An 18,984-nucleotide genomic window follows, 5' to 3' on the forward strand; every position below is an offset into this window, starting at 1 on the left:
AATCTGGAATAAAGTCCAAACCTTATGTCATAACTCCTATAACTTCAAGAAATTGATTTTTGTTTGTCTTTTTTTCAACATCCACAATCCCTTTAGTTCAGTTTTTCAGTGAAATTCTCCTAATAAGTCACTCTGCAAAGTATTCATATACAGAAAAAGGCAGGGAGTAATTTCTTCAGTAATGGGGGGGAACCCTAAATTTTTCATCTTTTGTTGTCAGTGCATGACACGCTGTCCCACTGAGGACACTGAGGAGTATTTCACATCTATCAGAAGATTGAGCTACTGGTTGAGCAAGGAACTATATGGTATTACAACAGCCAGGATGTTACTGCTTCATTTCCTATCCTGAGTTGTGGAAAAGTGATGTGTTTAATGTACTCCTAATAATATTACACAGAAGAAGGTGGGCCAGGGCTGGGTAACATGTAAACTGCATTACCATCAGGAATACTAGACTCACTTCCAGGGCAATACCAGGGCAAAATAGATGGTTCCATGAGCTCAAATGATTTTGGAGACTTCAGCTGAGTGCATTGTCCATGAATGTGGAATTTAGTTTCTTTAGTCTATTTTTTTTTTCGTTTTGCATCTTTAACCTCTATGGAGCATAGGTTTCACAGGAGCAAAAGGAAGAAGCTAATGGTCTGTTAATGGGGTAGTTTAACACCCTTTCTTCCTCCTCTCCTCCCCATATAATCATCTTGATACTTCCTGTACAGAAAGAGGATGTAATTAATGTAATTAGTAAATATTTTAGAATCTAGTTCCCTCTAAAATTTTCAGGACACACCCATTTTAATTAGCTAGGCTCTGGTGTGGTATAATTTTCCCCTCTCTGTCAGGACAAATTGAGTGCTAGAATCATACAACATACTGCTTTAAAAGTTGTGGTTTAGAGAAATGCAGCCAACTTTTCTGAAAAAGAAGAATCTTTTCCTAATATGCCTATACAGATAGTGAATTATTTCTAAATGGTGACTGATATGCTTAAAGATATGCCCCTATGTCACCCTTATTAGCAAATTTTAAAGGCAATACACAGCCTGTCAGATGAAGCCTAGGTAGCTTCAGCTGCCAGAATAGGCTGAAGAGGATTTTGAACTTGATCTTAGTGGCTTAGTGGCAGCTGAAACATTGCTTGTATAGGGGAGCATTAAACATCAGGCACAGCAGAGTGTTACAACCAAACTTCAGCAGACCTGCTGGAAGCAAAATAGATGTACAAGCCCCTTCTATACTGGGAAAAGCAGAGCAAGGTCAAACTACCACACATACACTCTATAAATGTTTTAGAATTAAGTTGTAACAGGATTATGGTTTTGTGTGCTAATGGTCTGAATTCTCTCAGGGTCCAACAACATTTTCTGCTTTCATCCTCTCTTGACCTGCATTGTTCTGTTTCTCTTTTTGGAACCTCCCTAAAGGAGCTGGTAAGCATTTCATACTCTTATAAAGCTACAGCCCACTTTCAAAAATGACTATATGGCTATCTGCACAAGGTTTCCCCTTAGATGACTTCTTTGCTAACTGGGCCAACTTAAAAAAACCAGGATTTTCTGGATAGGGTCAAGCTCATTGTCCAATGGTGTTTGTATAGGAAAAACTATCACGTACCATTTGTTTTTCCTATGTGTAGGACAACATCCTCTGGACTGATGATATTTCAAAAGTCTCGAAACACCTATCAGATTTTTCTCAAATTCCTGAGCCTGTCACACTACTTGGTTTCTATTTGATTAGCATATCCTAAGCTTCCCTTCTCACAGCCTGATAAAAAAGTAGCATGTGACTTAATAACTGAGCCTCCCTTTCCATTAGCCAGGCAAGAGCTGTTGTTCAGTCCTGTTCTCTTCTTCCTGCATTTCCCTGGAGATTTTCCAGCTGCTCAGACTATCGGTAATGATCCCTTCTGCTATCATGAAACCTACCCAGATCAGTCTGAGAATCCCATTCCCCTACTGACTTCAACATTTCTGCTACTCCCTTTTTTTATTCTTCAACTCTTAAATAAATCCTTTTCTGTTTCCCTGATTACTCTCAAAATAGTTACCCATTTTTTTTACCACCGGATTACGAGGAAATCAGCTCTTCTGCAGCATGGTAAACTCTGCTGGTGCTGCTCTCTCCCAGGAAGGGGGTTCTGCAGCTGCCTTTTGGTGGGGAGAGGTGACAGTGACATCTTTCCTGACTTGAGTGCCTGCTTGAGCTTCTTCCAGAGAAAGAGGCAGCCCTGATACGACTGGATGGCCCTAACCTATACAGTAGAGCAGGAGCTACTTTATTTAATACCAAATACCTGCTGAATGTGTCAAATATCCCCTAGCACTTCCAGCTTAGCTGCAGGCTTCTTCTCACCTTGCTGCCTGGGAGCTGCTCCCTGGCTCTGGCACCCCTTCACCTCCAGCTGGGAGGAAATGAGCCACCTTCCAGGATCGGTGTGCGGCCAGAGGCCAGATCCTGCCCGAGGAGGGAGGGAGGGGTAGTGCCTGCACACCGGCGCGGCTCTGGAGCGTCTCCAAGAGCAGCAGCAGGTTTGCTGAGACGCCACCCAGCTGGGGAATGCACCTGCCCGGGCAGGAGGTGAGGGCTGCAGCCGGACCTCGGTGCTGCCGCGGCACCAGGAAGGGGAGCCTCACCTGGGTCTTGGCAGGTACTTGCAAGAGGAAGGGAAGAGATTCTCTCCGTGGGATCTCTCATTAGCTGGATCCAGTGGAAGGAAAAGCAGGAAAAACCATTGCTGCCAGCCTGGAGCAGGGAAGTGTGCTGGGTTATCGCGTGTGGGCAGCGTCTGCCGCAGGTGAGCGATCCCTTCCTCCCTGTGAGCTGCGCGGGAAGGAACAGCAGTAGCTGCTGCCACAGGTTTGAGGCTGCTTCAGACTTGCTTCTTAAGAGACCCTGCTTCTTGCCTCCAATTCATTTCTTCCTGGTGCCATTGTTTCCTCTCAGCGCGTAAGGCTTGGGAGTTTCTTGTTCCCTTGGAGCTGCCAGGCCACACTTGGCAGAGGCGCATCAGGACAGGCTCTGCGGGGTCAGGATAATGGATGCCTGTTGAGCGTACAGGGAGGAAGGGGAACATGACACTTTACAATGGAGCATGCCAAAACTGTCTAGGTCTGTGTGAAAGGCTGCTGTGCACTGACCAAGCCCTCCACCATCCTTAAGCCCAGAGCTCCTAGGCTTGGGGAAAGGCAGGGACAGTCCACCATCACCCAGGGCTTCCCTGGGGCTTCCCAAATGCAGCCTGCTGGCAGGAGCACTGGTGGGACAGATGCTTGCTTCTGGGAAAGCATTATCCATCTGTCAGGGGAGAGAGGTGCAGATCAAACTGCACAAGTTTGCATGGAAATTGAGCAGCCCAGGAAAAGAGAAGTATTGGGAATTGGTGTGGCAGGCAAAGGAGTGTGGATATCTTGCTAGGATTTTGGGCAAGACAGATAGATGCCACATAAAAGCCCTATTACTCCCATTCCTTGCAGGCTTCTCTATCCCCAGTTCTCAGAGAAGGAATGTTCCCTCATGCTCCCAGGTACACAGGCAGGCCTTGACACCATGACACTCAGAGCTTCTCCTTTGTGCATTGGCAGTAATTCAGTCATAAAACAAGATACATGAGCCTCATTCTCTTTGAGCCTACAGGGAGTTAGAACAGAATCAAATATGCTTAGGAAGCATTTCTTTACTGAAAAGGTGGTCAAACACTGGAACACACTTCCTAGAGAATTGGTTAATACCCCAAGCCTGTCAGTATTGAAAAGGCTTCTGGGCAATGCTGTAAAAAACATCCTTGAATTTGGTCAGCCCTGAATTGGTCAGGCAGTTGGACTAGATAATCATTTTAGGTCCTTTTCCATTGAAATACAATATAATAGACAATACAGTAGGATAGAATAGACAAGCTAGAATAGACAAACCAGAATACAATAGACAGAATAGGCTGTATTGTTTCAATTGGAAGGGACATACAGCAATTCAGGGCTGACTGTTTTGGTAAAGAAATGGTTCCTAAAGCACTGGAAATTGAAAAAAAATTACATTAAATTATGGGAAATTGTTTATGCCTACTCTGGATTAAAGACTTTTGTGAGGCACAGAGTGGTGGTAAGCCCATCCCAAACAGGCTATGGACAGACCAGGTGAAGAAGCAAATAAGCTGTGATAGACTGGGAAAGCAGAGGGCTGAGATGGCTCAGATTTGAGATTGCAAAGCTCTGTTTACTGTCACCTACACTGCTCACGTACATGATCCTGTGTATTGTTATTTTATAGCAAATCTTGTTGGACTCTCCCAGTCTCCATGATACTCACAAGGTCCACATAAAAGCTGCATAAAACCCTTCCAAGGCTGGAAGTACAAGGAAGTACTGCAAGAGCCTGTCTCATCCCCAGACTTCCCCTCCTGAATTCTGTGGGTAAGCACTGTTTCAAGGGGTACCTTGGGTTTGAGGAGAAGAGGGAAGTGAGGAATATTTCAAGAGCTGAATTGTACGTGGCTCTGAAATTGAAGAGTTAATTAATACACAGTCCATGGCCTGATCTGTCAGACATTAGTCTGTCAGGCACAAAAAGTTTTTAAGTAAATAAATATAGGCATGTATCATTCTAAGGCGTTCAGCCAGTGTACATCTCCCACACCTGCAGCCAGGAGCGGCCAGGAGCACATTGATGATGACCCTCAATTTCCAGTTAAATGTCAGAGTATGGAAAGAAAAAATCCCAACACAATGAAAAAGGAAAAACATGAATATTTTTGTTTTCCTGTATTCCCAGTGCTTTCCTGTTCTTCCTCCACAGCTGCCAGCCAGCAGTGGTGAAGGACAGCATGTCACTTTTTTCCTAAAATATGCTTTTTGGACTTAAAGCATTGTGTGGCTGTGCTGGTCCTCTCCTCTTGTTTCTCTTACATACAGTGATGGGAGCACAGAAGGTGCTGGCTTCAGTAGTGAGTAAATGTAGAGCTTAACTACACACTATCCACACTATCAAATACACCAATCTGATGGGCCAACTGGCTTCTTATGGTCTGTCCCAGACCAGTGAGAGCAGGTAGCCCAAAGAGCACCAAAAGAAGGGGCAACAGCTTTGGATGGCTGTCCTCCCTCATGGCAGAGCAGGCATCTATATTTCTTCCCTTCTCTCGGTCTGATCTCGGCAAAGTGGTGTGCTGCACAAAGCAAAGAAAGCAGACCAGCAAAATTGCTGTGAGATCTAGGTTCATCCCTTCTTCAAGGAGTGGTGGGTGACAGCCCAGGGTAGGGCTGCCTTGGTTTAACATATAAAAAGAGTTTTCTGAAGAGGGTGGGAGGCAATGCACCCAGCCTGAGGAATGAGAAACTGTAGCTAGATTTAAGGAGGAATGTTTTCATGGTGACGGTGATTTAACTCTGGAATGATCCCTGAGGGGCTATAGATCCTGCATCCTTGGCACCTAAATGAATGGGGCCCTGACCTGCTCGGTCTGACTTTTAGGTGAACTCTGCTTTAAGCAGGTGACTTCACAAGGTCCCACCCCACCTTAATTATTCAGTGATCTAGGAGTAAAAATACTGTTATTAGCAGCACAAACCCTCAGGGTCTAGATAAGCAAGTGTGGATGGCTTTAGAGCAAAAGATTATATTCCCAGAACATTTTCAAACAGACATAAGGAAACATGAAAACACACTTCAGTGGAAGCCTTTGCCTCTCCAAATAATTTGTTTAATAGAGGTTAATGTAACACTGGGAAACTCTCCAAATCATTTGCTAAATAGAGGTTAGTATAAAACTGGGAAATACATGCTTGTAAAGGTGATAACTAATTTTGTTCCTCAGCCAGATGCTCCTATGGTTTTATTTTGCTCCCTTGTCCTTTTTCTGAGCAAATGAAAAACTAAAATGGTTAAATTTTAAGAAGTAACATGAGAATGCAGTGCTGTACCTTGATTTTGATCACATTTTCCCTCATTGTGGTTTATGCTGTTGTGGTTTTTTTGCTTACTGTTTGACTCATATAACTCAGGTCAAGCAGCAGAAGAACACAGACTTTGCACTTCTCCAAGCTTTATGTTCTCTTAGTCTGAAATCTCAATCTAATCTACAAACTTGCTATCTACTAGACTCGCCCATTCACTGGTAAGTAGGAGATAAGGCACCAGTGTGCTTGGAGAAGGAAAGGCAAGAGGGAGCAATGTTTAGCACCAAGCTGATTTGCATGGGTTTCTGGAGAAGATAACTCCAGACTCAATGTCTCCTTGCCTCTCTCTACTTTTAATAGTGCCCCATGACATCCTCACCTTCCTGGGGACTTTTGTCCTGGGCACACACCAACAGCGCAAGCTATCTGCTGTCTCACTCAAAATCAAAGTGCATCCCAGCAGGCACAAGCCAACATGCCCATCCACAGATCTTGTCTCTCTCTAATTGGTGTTTTCTGATTGTTCTGGCTCCAGCCAGGAGCTGTAGGTCTCCCACAGGCCTCCCAGCCAGGGTGCCCCCTCTGGACCCCAGTTTCTGTGCCACAGCCCCTGGCTGCCTGGGTTCCCCAAGCTGCAGCAGCTGTGCAGAGCAGCCCTGTGGGCTCCCAGGGCGGGTGGCTCCCAGGCCTGCAAACCCGCTCACAGACTTCCTGGACACGTGCTGCTGCTGGCTGCAGGCCCTGAGCCACGTCCAAAGTGACCTCATGCTCCATCACAGCCGGGGAGTGACTCAGGAGGAGCTTGGCCTGACACTGTCAGGCGGTGTCTGGTTCGGGCACTCCCTACACAATTGTCCTCCCTCTCCCCCGCTCCTGTTGGCTGGGCCTCGATGGAGGAGCTTTTGAGGTGTTTGCTGGCAGCAAAGGCATTGCCATACAGGGATGCAGCCTGTAGAAACAGATAGGGAGAGCGACGGGAGGAAAGATCCTTGGTGTGTGCAGAGCTGCCATGTGTGGAGGTCATAAATTATCCCTGTCTGTGTGCAATGAGCCCTGAGCCCCAGTGCTGAGCAGAACAGGGTACAAAGCACATTAGACATGGGCTAATGGGCTCCTGAGACCATCTCTAGAAGTCAGGGTGGTTGTCCCCTCACCGAGGAGCAGTGACACAGCTCTGACACAAGGGACCTGAGTCAGTTCCTGTCCCTGCCAAGGGCTGCTGCAGGACTCAGAGTAGTCCATGTGTGTGCCTGTAGTGGTCAAGGGTGCTTTATCCTGTCTAGGAGGTGACAGAAGCTGTTCTTGGGTCTCCAGGGTTTGCCCTGTGTCTCCCAGGCTCAGCCATTGCTGACGTGCTCTCATGCTGTCCTCTCCAGCACCTCTCCATGGTTTGGGTACTAGCTATTCTAGAGGGTCCCTGTGGTGCTGTGGGACCAGCTGGAGCACTCACATGCCAGGGAGGAACACTGTGTGAGAGAAATGCAGCTGGTTTCCACTCTTTGTCTAAAACTGTACCCAAAGAAGTATTGAAGGGGGGCCAGGATAGCGGGGACGCAAGCCTGGGAACCATGAGTGGAGAGCTGAGACAAGGTGCTGTGTCCAGGGGAGCCCAGCTAAGCACAGCACCTCAGAGCCAATACTGCCCTTCCTCTGCTCCCCTCCAGTGGCAAAGCACTTCAAAGACCAGCAGCAAGGAGAGCAAAATCTCAGGGTGCCAGGCCATAGCCAAGGGCTCTTTCCAGGGGAGAGCTGAGATCACTGGAGATGTAGCTCCATATTTCTGTAGGGAACTTCAGAGGGGAAACTGCTGGCAGTGCAGGGATGGGGACAGGGCTGAGAACATACAACTATGACAGCTCTCACTCTTCCAGCCACTGGAGTGGAAGGGTTAAGCACTGGTCCTGACCCCCACCTCTCATTCTGGGCAGCAGAGCCAGTTGGTGACAAGAGGCTGATGCTGATGAGGGAGCATGTGAAGCCGAGCTGTGAATGGGGCTTTATCCCAGGAGGGTCCTGCCTCTGCTCCGTCCCTGCCCTGCTGCCAGCACCAGCTGCAGGCAGAGTCCTTTGGGTAGCAATGTGCCAGCAGCCTCTGAGCAGGGCACACGGCACTGGGGAGGCAGGACACTCACCCTTGGGGCAGGCTGGGGTTCCCCCACAGCACATGGAGGTCTCCCAGGAAGACGTGCAGCTGAGCTGTTCTCCAGCACACAGGGCTTCTGTGAGGGAAGCACAGTAAGGTCTGCAGGCCAGCCTGGAGCAACCAAGGCCCAGGGTTTGGCACAGGATTATTTGGTACAGGGGAGCAGGGTCTCTGTTTATTTGTATCTTCTCTTCTTGACTTTTTCAGATGAAAGACACAGGAAAGGAAGGAGACAGCCCTGGCTGTTCCCCTATGATGCTGCTCTGGGAACGCTCCATCATGTTTTACAGTCCTGCCTGGGTGGTGGGCTCAACCCCAGCACATGGACCATAGTTCTCCAGGTGGCACCACTGCAAAAGGAAACTACATCAGGATCCAAAGAATGAGACCAAGACGTCACTGCTGGAGAAATGCAGCTGCCTTCACCACTGCTGCTGCATTGACCTTCCATTTGCTGTAAGGGTACAAAGCCATCTGTGCCCTCTTCACCCAGCTGCCCACCATGCCAGAGCTGGCAGAGCTGAGCAGCCCCCGCACCCCTGCGGATGCGGACCACATCCAGAGGAATATCTTGGAAGAGCATGTGGAGCTTTGGTGGTTCCAGGACCCAAAAAAGTCCATCCTGTGCTATGGGATGGCCGTGGTGCTGATCATGGCCTGCGGGATCGGGGGCATCATCCTGCTGTACAGCACTAGCAGCCGGTCTGGTGAGTGGCGGCTCGCCGTGGGCACCACACTCTGCCTCCTGGCCCTGCTGGTGCTGCTGAAGCAGCTGCTGAGCTCTGCAATCCAGGACATGAATTGCATCCGCAGCCGGGATCAGATCGAGCTCCTGAAGAGCGGAGGCTTCTCGGACTGCCTGGTGCTGCTGCTGAGCGCCCTGGTGCTGCTGGTCTGCGGGGTGGTGCTCACCATCCTCTCCACCACCACCATGCAGCCCAGCCCTGCACGGCCGCTGGCCAGCATGTTCACCAGCGGGGTCATCCTCCTGACTGCTGGCAGTGCCATCCTCCTCTGCCTGCTGCTATACCTGCTGTGCACCTCCTGCCGCCGGGCGGCTCCTCGGAGCCTGGAGACCGGCGAGATCCGCGTCTTCACCATCTCCGGCCGCCTGGCTGGAAACAGGCGGCTTCCTCCCACCTCCAGCATGGCCAACCTGATCTGACCCGGGACACTTCTGCGTGAGCCTTAGCGGATACAACCTGCCAGTGATGGCCTTTCCCAAGGAAGGGCGAGAGCTGCAGTGTGCCTAGTGTTTCTGTTGGAAATGACTGGCGTTTGCTTTGCCCCAGGCTGGTGGCACAGCACAGACATGGGGTGCCTGGACGGGCTCTGACCTGGCTGGCATTTTATCTCCTGTGGCAGCTGCCTGCCTGGCTGGCTGTGACCCGTGTTACAGAGTGAAGGTGAGCCTGTCCTGTACCCCGGGGACCCCAGTACCTTCTTAGTTCCTGCAGTTCCTGTGTCATATGCTCTCCTGGCAGGAGAGGTTGTAATTGCAGATGGTATAAAACCAACCTGTGCTCTGTGCAGAGCCTCCAGCTTCTGAGTGAAGTAGAGCCTCTAGCAGCTGGTGAATGTCAGGAGAGATTTTGCATGTCAGCAGGCACAAGGGAGCCTGATGGGAGGTATGGCTGCAGGGGCTGCTCCCACGAAATCACTGGTGTCTGTGGGAGTGTGGAATTTGCATAGGACTGTGTGTGCCAGAGCCATAGCATGGCTGGACCTCACATGAAATGCTGTTTGTGTTTGCAATGCCAGGATCTGTTCCAGTGTTACATTTCTGCAGCCCACCATCACCTGTGGTTTATCAAGGGGGTGATCAAGGGGTCTTGGTGTCAAGGCCCTGATGGGTTATCTGTGCTGGACTGGGTGTTGGGGCTCTGTTATCATGCCAATGTGCTCCAGCTACATGAGCCACAAACAGCAAGGTGCAGTTGCTGGGGGATGGTGATGGGATGCCCAAATCCTGGGGCTGGGGCTGACCTCTGCAAAAGCTGTGCAAGGGGAGAGTGCTGTGCCCTCCCACAGGAGTTTCCCAGGCAGAGGCACCTCTGCTGCCAGTAGCCCTGCAGCTCATCCCAGTCCCTGTTTGTTTCCATGCTGTTTCGGTCTCCGAAGTGCTGCAGCTGCTGCAGGGCAGAAAAGTTCTTCTATTGTCACTTGGGCCTTGCCTGGAGCTCATTTGGTGTTTTATCTCTGCAAGGTATCTTGTTTTATCACCAAGGTGTCTCTCCCAGAGGCAGACTAACAATTCACCCCAGGAACTTTTCCTGTGACTTAAGCCTAACTTACCCATCAAAATTTTAATTTCCCTCATAGACCCACTAACCTTTTCACTGCCCTTTCCATAGACATAGATCCCAACCTCCTGCTAAAGATGTTCCTGCATGATCCTTTCTTCCTCTTAGCCAGTTGTTCAGAGCATGGTGCTACAACACCAAGGTCATGGGCTTGAACCCCATGTGGGCTATTCCCCTAAGAGTTGGACTCTATGATCCTTCTGGGCCCCTTCCAGCTCAGACTGTTCTGTGATTCTTCATCTTCTTGTCTGCTCCCATCTTTCCTTCACCTGAGTTGCTCTGCCCTGGGTGTTGGTTTTACTCATTATTTGCCAAGTTTCCTCAGCAATGGAACAAGACTGAGCTATTGTTTTTTGGTGCCTGATGGCAAATTTATTTGGAAGAGGATAACTGATTCCCTTGCTAACAGCACAAATCACTGTTCATGTTACACTTGGAGGCACTGTCAGAGTGCACCATCAGCTGGTCAGTGAGGGCTTCACCCCTTCACAGCTCCAGACCAACCATCCCCAATGCATGAGTGAGATCTCATGAGAACACATCTGTATTCACCTGCTCTTGCTCTGCTCCTGCTGACTTTCCTTTGCCTGAAGCCTTGGATTGTTTTCCCCGATGTACAGGTACATCATTCGGGCTTTTCTCTCTGTATCTCTGTTACATTTTCCTCTGCCACTTTCACATCATCTGTAGATTTTATTAAACTGCTGTTTCCTCTTCTCTCTGCATCTCCTCCCTTAATCTGCCCAAGAGCTCAGAAGGTGGTGGTGAGCTCAGATCCTCCTGTGCTAAATCTCTTCAAAGCTGAGCTGTTCTTTCCCTCTGGGCTGTTTGGCCCCAGGTCCAGCAGGGACCCCTGTGCCTACACAGGAGGGGACAGGCCAGAGCTGAATGGTTTTGCACCATCACCATTGCTGCTGCTCTGCACGTCTGTGTCAGTGCATGTGCAGTTATGCCAGGCTGCACCCCTCTGCCAGCACCAGTGATCCAGCAAGGACTGCCAGCTCCACCAGCCCTCACGTGCTGACAGGCCACAGCTGCCTGCACCCCAGCTGTTTTGCACATCTGGGCGTTTCTGTGAAGAGGCATGGCTGTGCCCAGCTCACAGCTCCATGCTGCCTGCATGTCAATGTGAATCCTGTCCCCTGTCCCCTCCATAGCCCCTTCAAAATGTGCCCCAAGTGCCTGTGAATTGTGCCAGAAAAGGGTGATTGACTGTGGGCTGCGACAGCAACCCAAAGAGACAATGGTTGAGAACAGACTGTGCTTGAAGATGGTAGTTGGGTGTCCAGCTGCCCAGAGGGACAGCCTGTGCTGCCCAGTCACTGACTCCCCTCTGCAGCACAGGTGCTGGATTGTTTCTTGGCTCCTGTGTTGTGTGTGAACATACATAATAAAGTGTTAGAGAAGTTGATTGTGTTGAAGGCTGATACTTGAGCGCAGGCCTCTCTGCTGAGCAGGAGGTGTCATGGCTTTTCAGGGCTGGCCTCAGCCCAGGGCACTAATCACAACAACCCAGGGTCCCTCGTGTGGCTGTGGTTTTGGATCACCAGATAGTGTAGCAATGCCACCATAGCCCCAAAAATGCATGTACTTCTTTCCTGATACACAATTCCTATCTCCAGATGCATGTAAATATCTCTTTGCTTAAGAACCCAGACATATCCAGATCCCCTTACCACTGCTCTGTGAATCTGAGATTTGGCCATGCCCCTGGAAGATTCTCACATGGAGCACAGAAAGCCTCCTGAAAATATCAGTGCTGGCTAGTTTGTTTACAGAGAAGCTGTTTCACCCTGTGGCAGGGCTGAGCCGTGCAGCAGCAGCTGCTGCCTGACACAGCCTGGAACCAGTCTGCCTGCATACCTGCTCCTGCTCCCAGCCAGCCTCAGCCAGGCCCTCACCACAGCTTCCTGCGTGCATCCCTGGAGAAGGATCCTCCTTTTCATGCTCTGACCCCTTGTATTCCCAGCTCTGCATGCCAGATGTATTTCCCCTCAGACATGAGTTGCCAGGTCCCTGCCTGCTTGTACTGCAGCTGCCTGAGAGGGGGCAGAAAATGCGCACACACACACACAGACACACACACACACACACACACACACACACACACACACACACACACAAGAAAACCTGCCTTGTCTGCTTGGCTAAAAAATAAACGAGTGGGCCTTTCAGCAGGGTAAAAGTAGACAAGTCATCCAACCACTAAGTGCTGAGGGACTGGTGAGTAAGATCCTGGAAAAATAAGCCTGGGCACCTGTATTTTTAACTTCTTTTGAGACATCACTGAGACTAAAAAGAAAATACTTCATCTAGCATGAATTCATGTGGTTGAAAAGCATGTTGAAAAGCCCAGAAAATACCTTCCAAAAGATAACTGACATGCTTTTTCCCAGCCCTCAGATTTAAATCTCTTACCCAAATGATGTTAGAAATTTCCAAATATACAGTATATAGTGTATTTTCATGGGTAGCTGATGAGCCCAGAAGACAAACAATGAAACAGTAACTGGAAAAGTAAAGCACACTTTAGAAATATGGCATTTAAGAGCAAAATCTGGCTGACCACTGAAAGAAGCCTGACTTGAGCCGTTGCTCATGGCTTCAAGTGGCTCTCTAGCCTGTATCATCCATTCAATGCCTGACCCATTTTTCCCCTTTGGTTTACATTCTCAGGTGTATTATTTACTTTTTTTAGACACTAAATGTTTTAATGAGTGGAGAAATAGAAAGGTGTTAGCAGTGAAATAGAGATTTGAAGGAGGTGAAGGAATTAGCTGTGTGGCAGAACTTTGCAAAATGCTGTCCTGTGTTGATACCTCATGCCCTGGGTGATGGAGAGATTCCTGAGCTATCAGGGATAGTAATGACTGGGCTGTGCCCTGGGAAATCTTCCCAACCTGTTGGTAACAGCCTTATGAATCACTTACTAAAGGTGAATGCCACTGCTGCTCCCTTCTTTTAACTCCAGCGTAACCCATGAAGGCACAACGACTCCAGCAGAAATAACTTGCAGTTGCCTATGTCTCATGTGCTGTTCATTGTACCACAAAGATAACAAGAATGTAAAAATTATCGTATTTGTACAACTCCACAGTTAAGGAGACACATGGAACTCTGTAATGGGTGCTGGGGGGGAGGGTCATCTCGCCCCAGTGCATGTGCCTGGCACTGAAACTGGCAGCACTGATGAGTTTGCTCAGCTCTGCAGAGCTGACAGGGAAAAGGTGTCTTTTAGCTTGCCTTCCTGGAGAGGAAAGAGAAAAGAAAGAAGGGCCATGGCTGGAGAGACATGCACAGAAACCTGTGATGATTGCACCACAGCAGGTGAAATATTTGTTTGGACAAGAGCACTCATTGTGCCACAGATGTGGTCTCTCTTCACCACAGTTAGAGGAATGTATTTATAGTCCTTGAAAGCACATGCAAAAAAAAGCAGTGGGGCTGAGGGTCGCCTCCCAGCACTGCCACTGGGAGAGTCCCAACAAACCACTGCAGGCAGAGGCAGGGCTAAATCATGCTTTAATCACACCTCAGAGTGACAACGCATTGAGGGACAGAGCAGGGCTGGGTCTGGCACCATGGGGCAGTGGGGCCAGCGCCCAAGACCCCGTGGCAGCACCAGGGCAGACTTGTTTTCCCACTGCAGCCAGCTTCCCGGGCACGATAGGCACCACCTCCTTTAGCCTCAGCATCTGAGCAAGGCTGGGAAAGCAGCAGCTGGTGTGGTGTCCTTGTGACAGTGCTGCCTACTGGTGTCATGCTGTGACACTCTGGGACTGGCTGCCTTCAGCCTTCATCACCATTCTTAGCCCATCCCTCTCTCCCCTCCTCTCTGCTCCTTTCCTCCTGCCCCAAACATGTGGGGCCCAAAGCCAAGGGCAGGTGAGAAAGGGGTGGAGCTAGGGAGACAGCAAGAGGCCACAGCAGTGGTGGCTGAGTGGTAAGCTTGTAAGCTCACATGGAGCAATGCAACTCCTGCTCCCCTTTTGTTGGCAGCTGCTCACTGGGCTGGATGTAGTTATCCTCGATGAAGCCGTCATCATCCTCAGCTTGCAGGTCGGCAGCATCAGGTATGGAATGGCTCCCACAGGAGCCCCTGTCCCAGCTGCTGCTATCCTCCATGGGGCTGCCACCAATGGAGCTGATTTCAGGCAGTGGCCGGTGGCGGTAGCTGGCGAAGTTCTTGTGGACAAGCTTGCACTTGGCAGCCAGTGCGATCAGGATAGAGAGGCCAATGGCTGTCGCTAGGAATCCCACCAGGTACGGCCAGCTCCTTCCCCCCTTGCTGGCCGGCAGTGCAGTGGCTGTGACACAGGAAAGGCACATGGTCAGCCTGTGGCACATCCAGTGCTCCTCATTCTCCAGCCCCGTGCCTGCCTGCAGCATGCAGCCGGCACTAGATCACTTTCATTAGGAGCAATACAGATGCTCTTCACCAAGACCCAGCTACCAAGGGGGTGTGAACACTGGGGGCAAAACTGCCTGACAGCTGGCTGGTACTGCTGCCCACCACTGTGGAGTCTGTGCTCCATGTGGCTTTGTGGCACCTGTTAACTTTCCTGTCACAAAGCCAGCAAACACCTCCAAGTGTTGGCCACCCTCCCACCAAGCCACTGCACCAGCGTGGCCCAGCAGCCTGTGCCTCAGGGACTGTGGGGCAGAGCAGGGAGTCTCCACCCACAGCCCCATCCAGTATAACGGAGGACAGGAAGATGCTAGACCTTATGGACCCCTCTGAATCTGCACAACTTACTGTTGTTCTCAGTCACTGTGATCTGCCGTGCTGTGCTGAGCCCACGAGCAAACCGCTGCTTAATCTGGCAGCCCAGGTCCTGAGAATCCAGAGCTGCGATGTCCTGGCCACTCAGCCCCGGGGGAGACAAGCAGGTCACCTGCACAGCTGGGAGACAAATGGGCTAAAGTGGGATGGGGGTCTGCATCCATCTCCTGTCTAATTTACAGAAGATGATCCCCGCTTTCTCCTGGGTTGATGCAATATGTTGCAAGGTGCTCCTGGCTCTCCCTTACAGACTTGCTGACCCTCAGCATATTGTAGGGAACAACCAAAGAGAAAATCCCCTGACCAAGGAGCTGTGTGTGACTGTGATAGCAGCTCCTTTAAACTGAATACAGACAAATTCATGGATACCCACAGAAACCCCAATGCTCTTACTCGGAGCTGAGCTCAGTTGGTCGGAGTCTGACCTAGCTCCAGAGAGGGAGCTGCCAAGCCCTCAACAATGAAAATGTGGTCACTCCACAAAGACAGATAATAATGGATTTAGAGGCCAAAGTGTATGTGCAACACATTTCCCAGAAGAGCGGCCAAATTATCCTGCTGACATTTTTAGAAATCTGTGGTGTCCTGCATAACTGCAAGCAAGGACCAGACACATCACCTTTTGGTTTGCTGTCCCTCAACAGGGTAGGACAGAGAGCCATCTCAGATCTTGCCCAGGGGTCAGAGCAAATGGATCAAGCAAGACTCCTACACTCGAGGTTCTGCCCGACACATCGCCTGCCAACCATCCCCATCGCTCACCTTGCCTGCGCTGCAGCCACTGCTGCAGAGGGTGCACGCTGCAGTCACACACCCAGGGGTTCCCTTCCAGACGGACCTGTGGGACTGTCTCCATCAGCTGCAGGCTCCAAGTGTCCACAGAGACCAGCGCGTTGTGCTGCAGGTCCAGGTGGAAAAGAGCCTTCAGTGGCAAAAGGAAAGGGACATCAAACTCTTGCAAGCTGTTGTTTCTTAGAAGCAGTGTGTGTAAGTTACCCAGGCCCTTGAAAGTGTCCATGTGGATGCAGGTGATGCCGCAGCTGCTCAGGTCCAGCAGAAGCAGTGCCCCAAGGTTGGAGAAGACTCCTGGGCTCAGCGTGAGCTTGGCATTGCTGGAGAGGTTGAGAGAGTGCAGGGAAGGGAAATGCTTCAAGAGAGTCCTGTGATGGGGCATGACCAAGGAGTTGAAGGAGAGGTCCAAACTGGTGATGTTTCTTGGAAGGGAACTTGGAGGATGCTGAAGGCTCTTCCCACTGCAGTCGGCCCATCCCTGGGAAAAGAGCTACTGTCTGAGATGGGCTATCCATGATGGGGAGTGTCTCTAGAGAAAGATTCCCCAGGGGTTCAAATGTCTTAATTACCCTTGCAGAGTTCTTTTCTTAAAATAAGAAACACACACACACATTTAAAAAACACATGAGTTGCCAGATTGGAGTGGGCCTGGATAAATGGAGAAAGATGAGCAGGACAGCCCAGGACTGAGAGCAGCTGACTGAAACAGTAAAAGAAGAGCATGCAGGGCTGCAGGAAAAACCCAAATGGATGGGTGGGAAGGCAGCAGGTCATCACCCCCCTGTCCTTTCGTACAGGGCAGCTGTCATACAGGGTCAGTTTGCAGAGGGCCTTCCCTTTCCTCCCCTGGATCCCAACCTCCACCCCCTGGGAGCTCTTGTGTGACACTGGGCATCCTCCCAGCTGAAGCAGGGATGCAGGTGAGTCTTGTCTGTTGCAAGGACAGGCAGGAAGCTGACCAGTCTGCAGAGCTATAGGCACCTGTACCAGTCACCCACACCAGGAGCAGCTCCCTGGGACTTGGGCAGGACAATTCACCAATGCTTCCATCTATCCCACCTTCCTGAGGATACACGGTGAGTAGCTGTGGCTTACTGCTGGCTGGCTGGCTGTCAGGAATAGGAAACAAAACAGACCAAGGACTATTCACTGTCCCAGAAGACCAGCAGAGCAGGATGGAAAGATCAGTTAACCCGGATGGATTTTTTTTTTTTTTTACCAATAAAAAAGGGTGCCCCAACACAGACAGTTTTTTGGAGCAGTACCCAGCATGCTTACTCTTGCCTGGGCTTTTAGTGTGGGGGGTCAAATGTCCAATCTGAAGCTGCCAGTGAGCAGGTCAGCAATTTAAGTTTGGTTGGGCAGGCACAAGCTGCTAAGTGCTGTGTTTGGACCTTGCAAACAGAGATGCTGTGTTTTAAGTTTACTGTGGTCCATAGTCCTGGGTTTCTGTGTCTGGCTACGTTCCAGCTGGCTCAGCTTTCCATTTCTTTCACCTCTCCTTTCATCCTCCTGTCCACCTAAATCTCCTATCAGACTCTGCTGTTCCTGTTCCTGCTTGGTAGAGGAACAGATATGCCCTTTAAAAACCTGGAGTGCTGAGGATTGGGTTATAATTGCACCAAGCCATAGGGGCACCACATGGGTCCTGTTTCAAGCTCAAGCACAGCTGGGCTCAGGGAGGCTTTGGAAAACAGTGCAAACCTTTGGGTGGAATAACTGAGAGCTCAGTGGAAAGGTCAGTGGCCTATGACAGCCACTTTCCTTCATTCTCTCAGCTCCTGCCTGATGCAGCCAAGCTGCTGGCTGCAGTGCTTGTCCCGGTGGGTTAGTTGTGTTTCCTGCTCCTTGCCAGGTGCTCAGGGATGCTGGCCCCATGCTTGCCATCACCCTGGCTCCAGTCACTGCATCACCGTGCACTGGGAAAGGGAGTGAGGGGTTGGGACCTCCTCAGGGACGTGTCTCATAGCTGCTTGCCATGCACCCTTTATGGGCAGCTGTGTTACACCTGCAGCCAAGAGACCCCCACAGTCAGAAATGCCATGGGTCAGACAATGCTTTGCCAGGCCACACTCTGGCAAACAGGCTGGAAAACATGACATGTTCAGCCCAAGGCTGGGAGCAGGACAGCCAGGCTTTGGGCATGGGCGAACCACCCCTGTGGCTGGCGGCCACCGGCAGAGCACATCTCCCAATTAACTCCGCTGGCTCCCGAGGGTTTTCATCGCTCCTCTTCTCTTGAGCTGTGCAGAGCAGGAGCTGCCTGCCAGGCCCTGCTGCCCCGTGGGCACCCCAGCTGTGGTGGCAGGACCAGGAGCGGGGGCCCTGCCCATCCCCAGCTACTGCCCGCGCCGCAGCCCCCGCGGCCCCCCTACCTGGTGGTCAACGCTGCAGGGCTGTCCCATCCCCACTGACCAGGCGCAGAGGAGGCTACAAAACCAGCAGAGCAGGCAGGTAGGAGCCATTTGGCTCCAGGAAACTTCCGGCCAGAAAAGCAGGTCTCGGGGAAAGCCGGGAAGCCGGCAGAGCCGGCCGTGCCGGGCGAGGTGTGGCCGCGGCCGCACGGCTCAGGGCCGCCACCGAGTCCCCCACACGCCGGCCCCGCGGACGGCAGCGCCCGGGACCCAGCCTGGCTCCCGCCCGGCCCCGGTGCTCCCGAGCCGGTGAAAGGTGGCGGTGCCAGTTACACATTAACAGCCGCGCCCCAGCACCTCCCCAGCCGTGCGGCCGCCCGGGATCGCCGGCAGGACAACCTGCTGAAAATGCAGCGGGACACTGCGAGGGGATGGGGGCCTCCAGAGGGAGAGGGGGCACCCTGTGGCATCTGCCCTGAGATGCTGCGCTGGAGGAAAGCAGCCTGAGCATGATCCAGGTGCTGGTCCACGCACCTGGGACGGGGCACACAGCTAGCCCCGCCCAGGGAATCTGGGGCTGAGGCAGCAGGAAAGTGTCGTACAGGAAAATAAAAGTCTTGCTGGGATTCCAGCAGAAAGGTGTTTAAAGCATGCAGCAAGCTGGCAGGTCTCTGGGCCCAGCAGCAGCAGCAGCTCAGTGAGCAGCACCTGTCCA

General features: G+C 51.1%; 2 protein-coding genes across 5 annotated transcripts; one reads left to right on the top strand and one right to left on the bottom strand.

Annotated features, from left to right (window-relative positions):
- The first annotated feature begins 2,569 nt into the window (after positions 1–2,569).
- Positions 2,570–11,751, top strand: TMEM125 (transmembrane protein 125). 3 transcript variants are annotated; one of them, XM_088060459.1, is made up of 3 exons: positions 2,570–2,653; positions 4,270–4,412; positions 8,245–11,751. In XM_088060459.1, exon 3 carries the CDS (start codon positions 8,540–8,542, stop codon positions 9,200–9,202), a length of 663 nt encoding a protein of 220 aa, XP_087916585.1. In that variant the 5' UTR covers positions 2,570–2,653; positions 4,270–4,412; positions 8,245–8,539; the 3' UTR covers positions 9,203–11,751. The 3 variants fall into 3 exon arrangements, with proteins under 3 accessions (XP_087916585.1, XP_087916584.1, XP_087916586.1); XM_088060458.1 differs by having other exon boundaries at positions 2,583–2,800; XM_088060460.1 differs by lacking the exons at positions 2,570–2,653; positions 4,270–4,412 and adding an exon at positions 7,839–8,134.
- A 2,092-nt stretch (positions 11,752–13,843) lies between these two features.
- C10H1orf210 (chromosome 10 C1orf210 homolog) lies at positions 13,844–18,765 on the bottom strand. 2 transcript variants are annotated; one of them, XM_005521058.3, is made up of 4 exons: positions 18,291–18,765; positions 15,886–16,393; positions 15,097–15,243; positions 13,844–14,647 (listed from the first exon to the last, which is right to left on the bottom strand). In XM_005521058.3, the coding sequence occupies exons 1-4, from the start codon at positions 18,378–18,380 to the stop codon at positions 14,298–14,300; spliced, it is 1,095 nt and encodes a 364-aa protein (XP_005521115.2). In that variant the 5' UTR covers positions 18,381–18,765; the 3' UTR covers positions 13,844–14,297. The 2 variants fall into 2 exon arrangements, with proteins under 2 accessions (XP_005521115.2, XP_087916627.1); XM_088060501.1 differs by lacking the exon at positions 18,291–18,765 and adding an exon at positions 16,897–17,007.
- Between the last annotated feature and the right edge of the window lie 219 nt (positions 18,766–18,984).

This window comes from Pseudopodoces humilis, chromosome 10 (genome assembly GCF_049639895.1).
Source record: "Pseudopodoces humilis isolate 2021_Gansu_Grassland_sample_001 chromosome 10, ASM4963989v1, whole genome shotgun sequence".
NCBI classification, from domain to species: Eukaryota; Metazoa; Chordata; class Aves; order Passeriformes; family Paridae; genus Pseudopodoces; species Pseudopodoces humilis.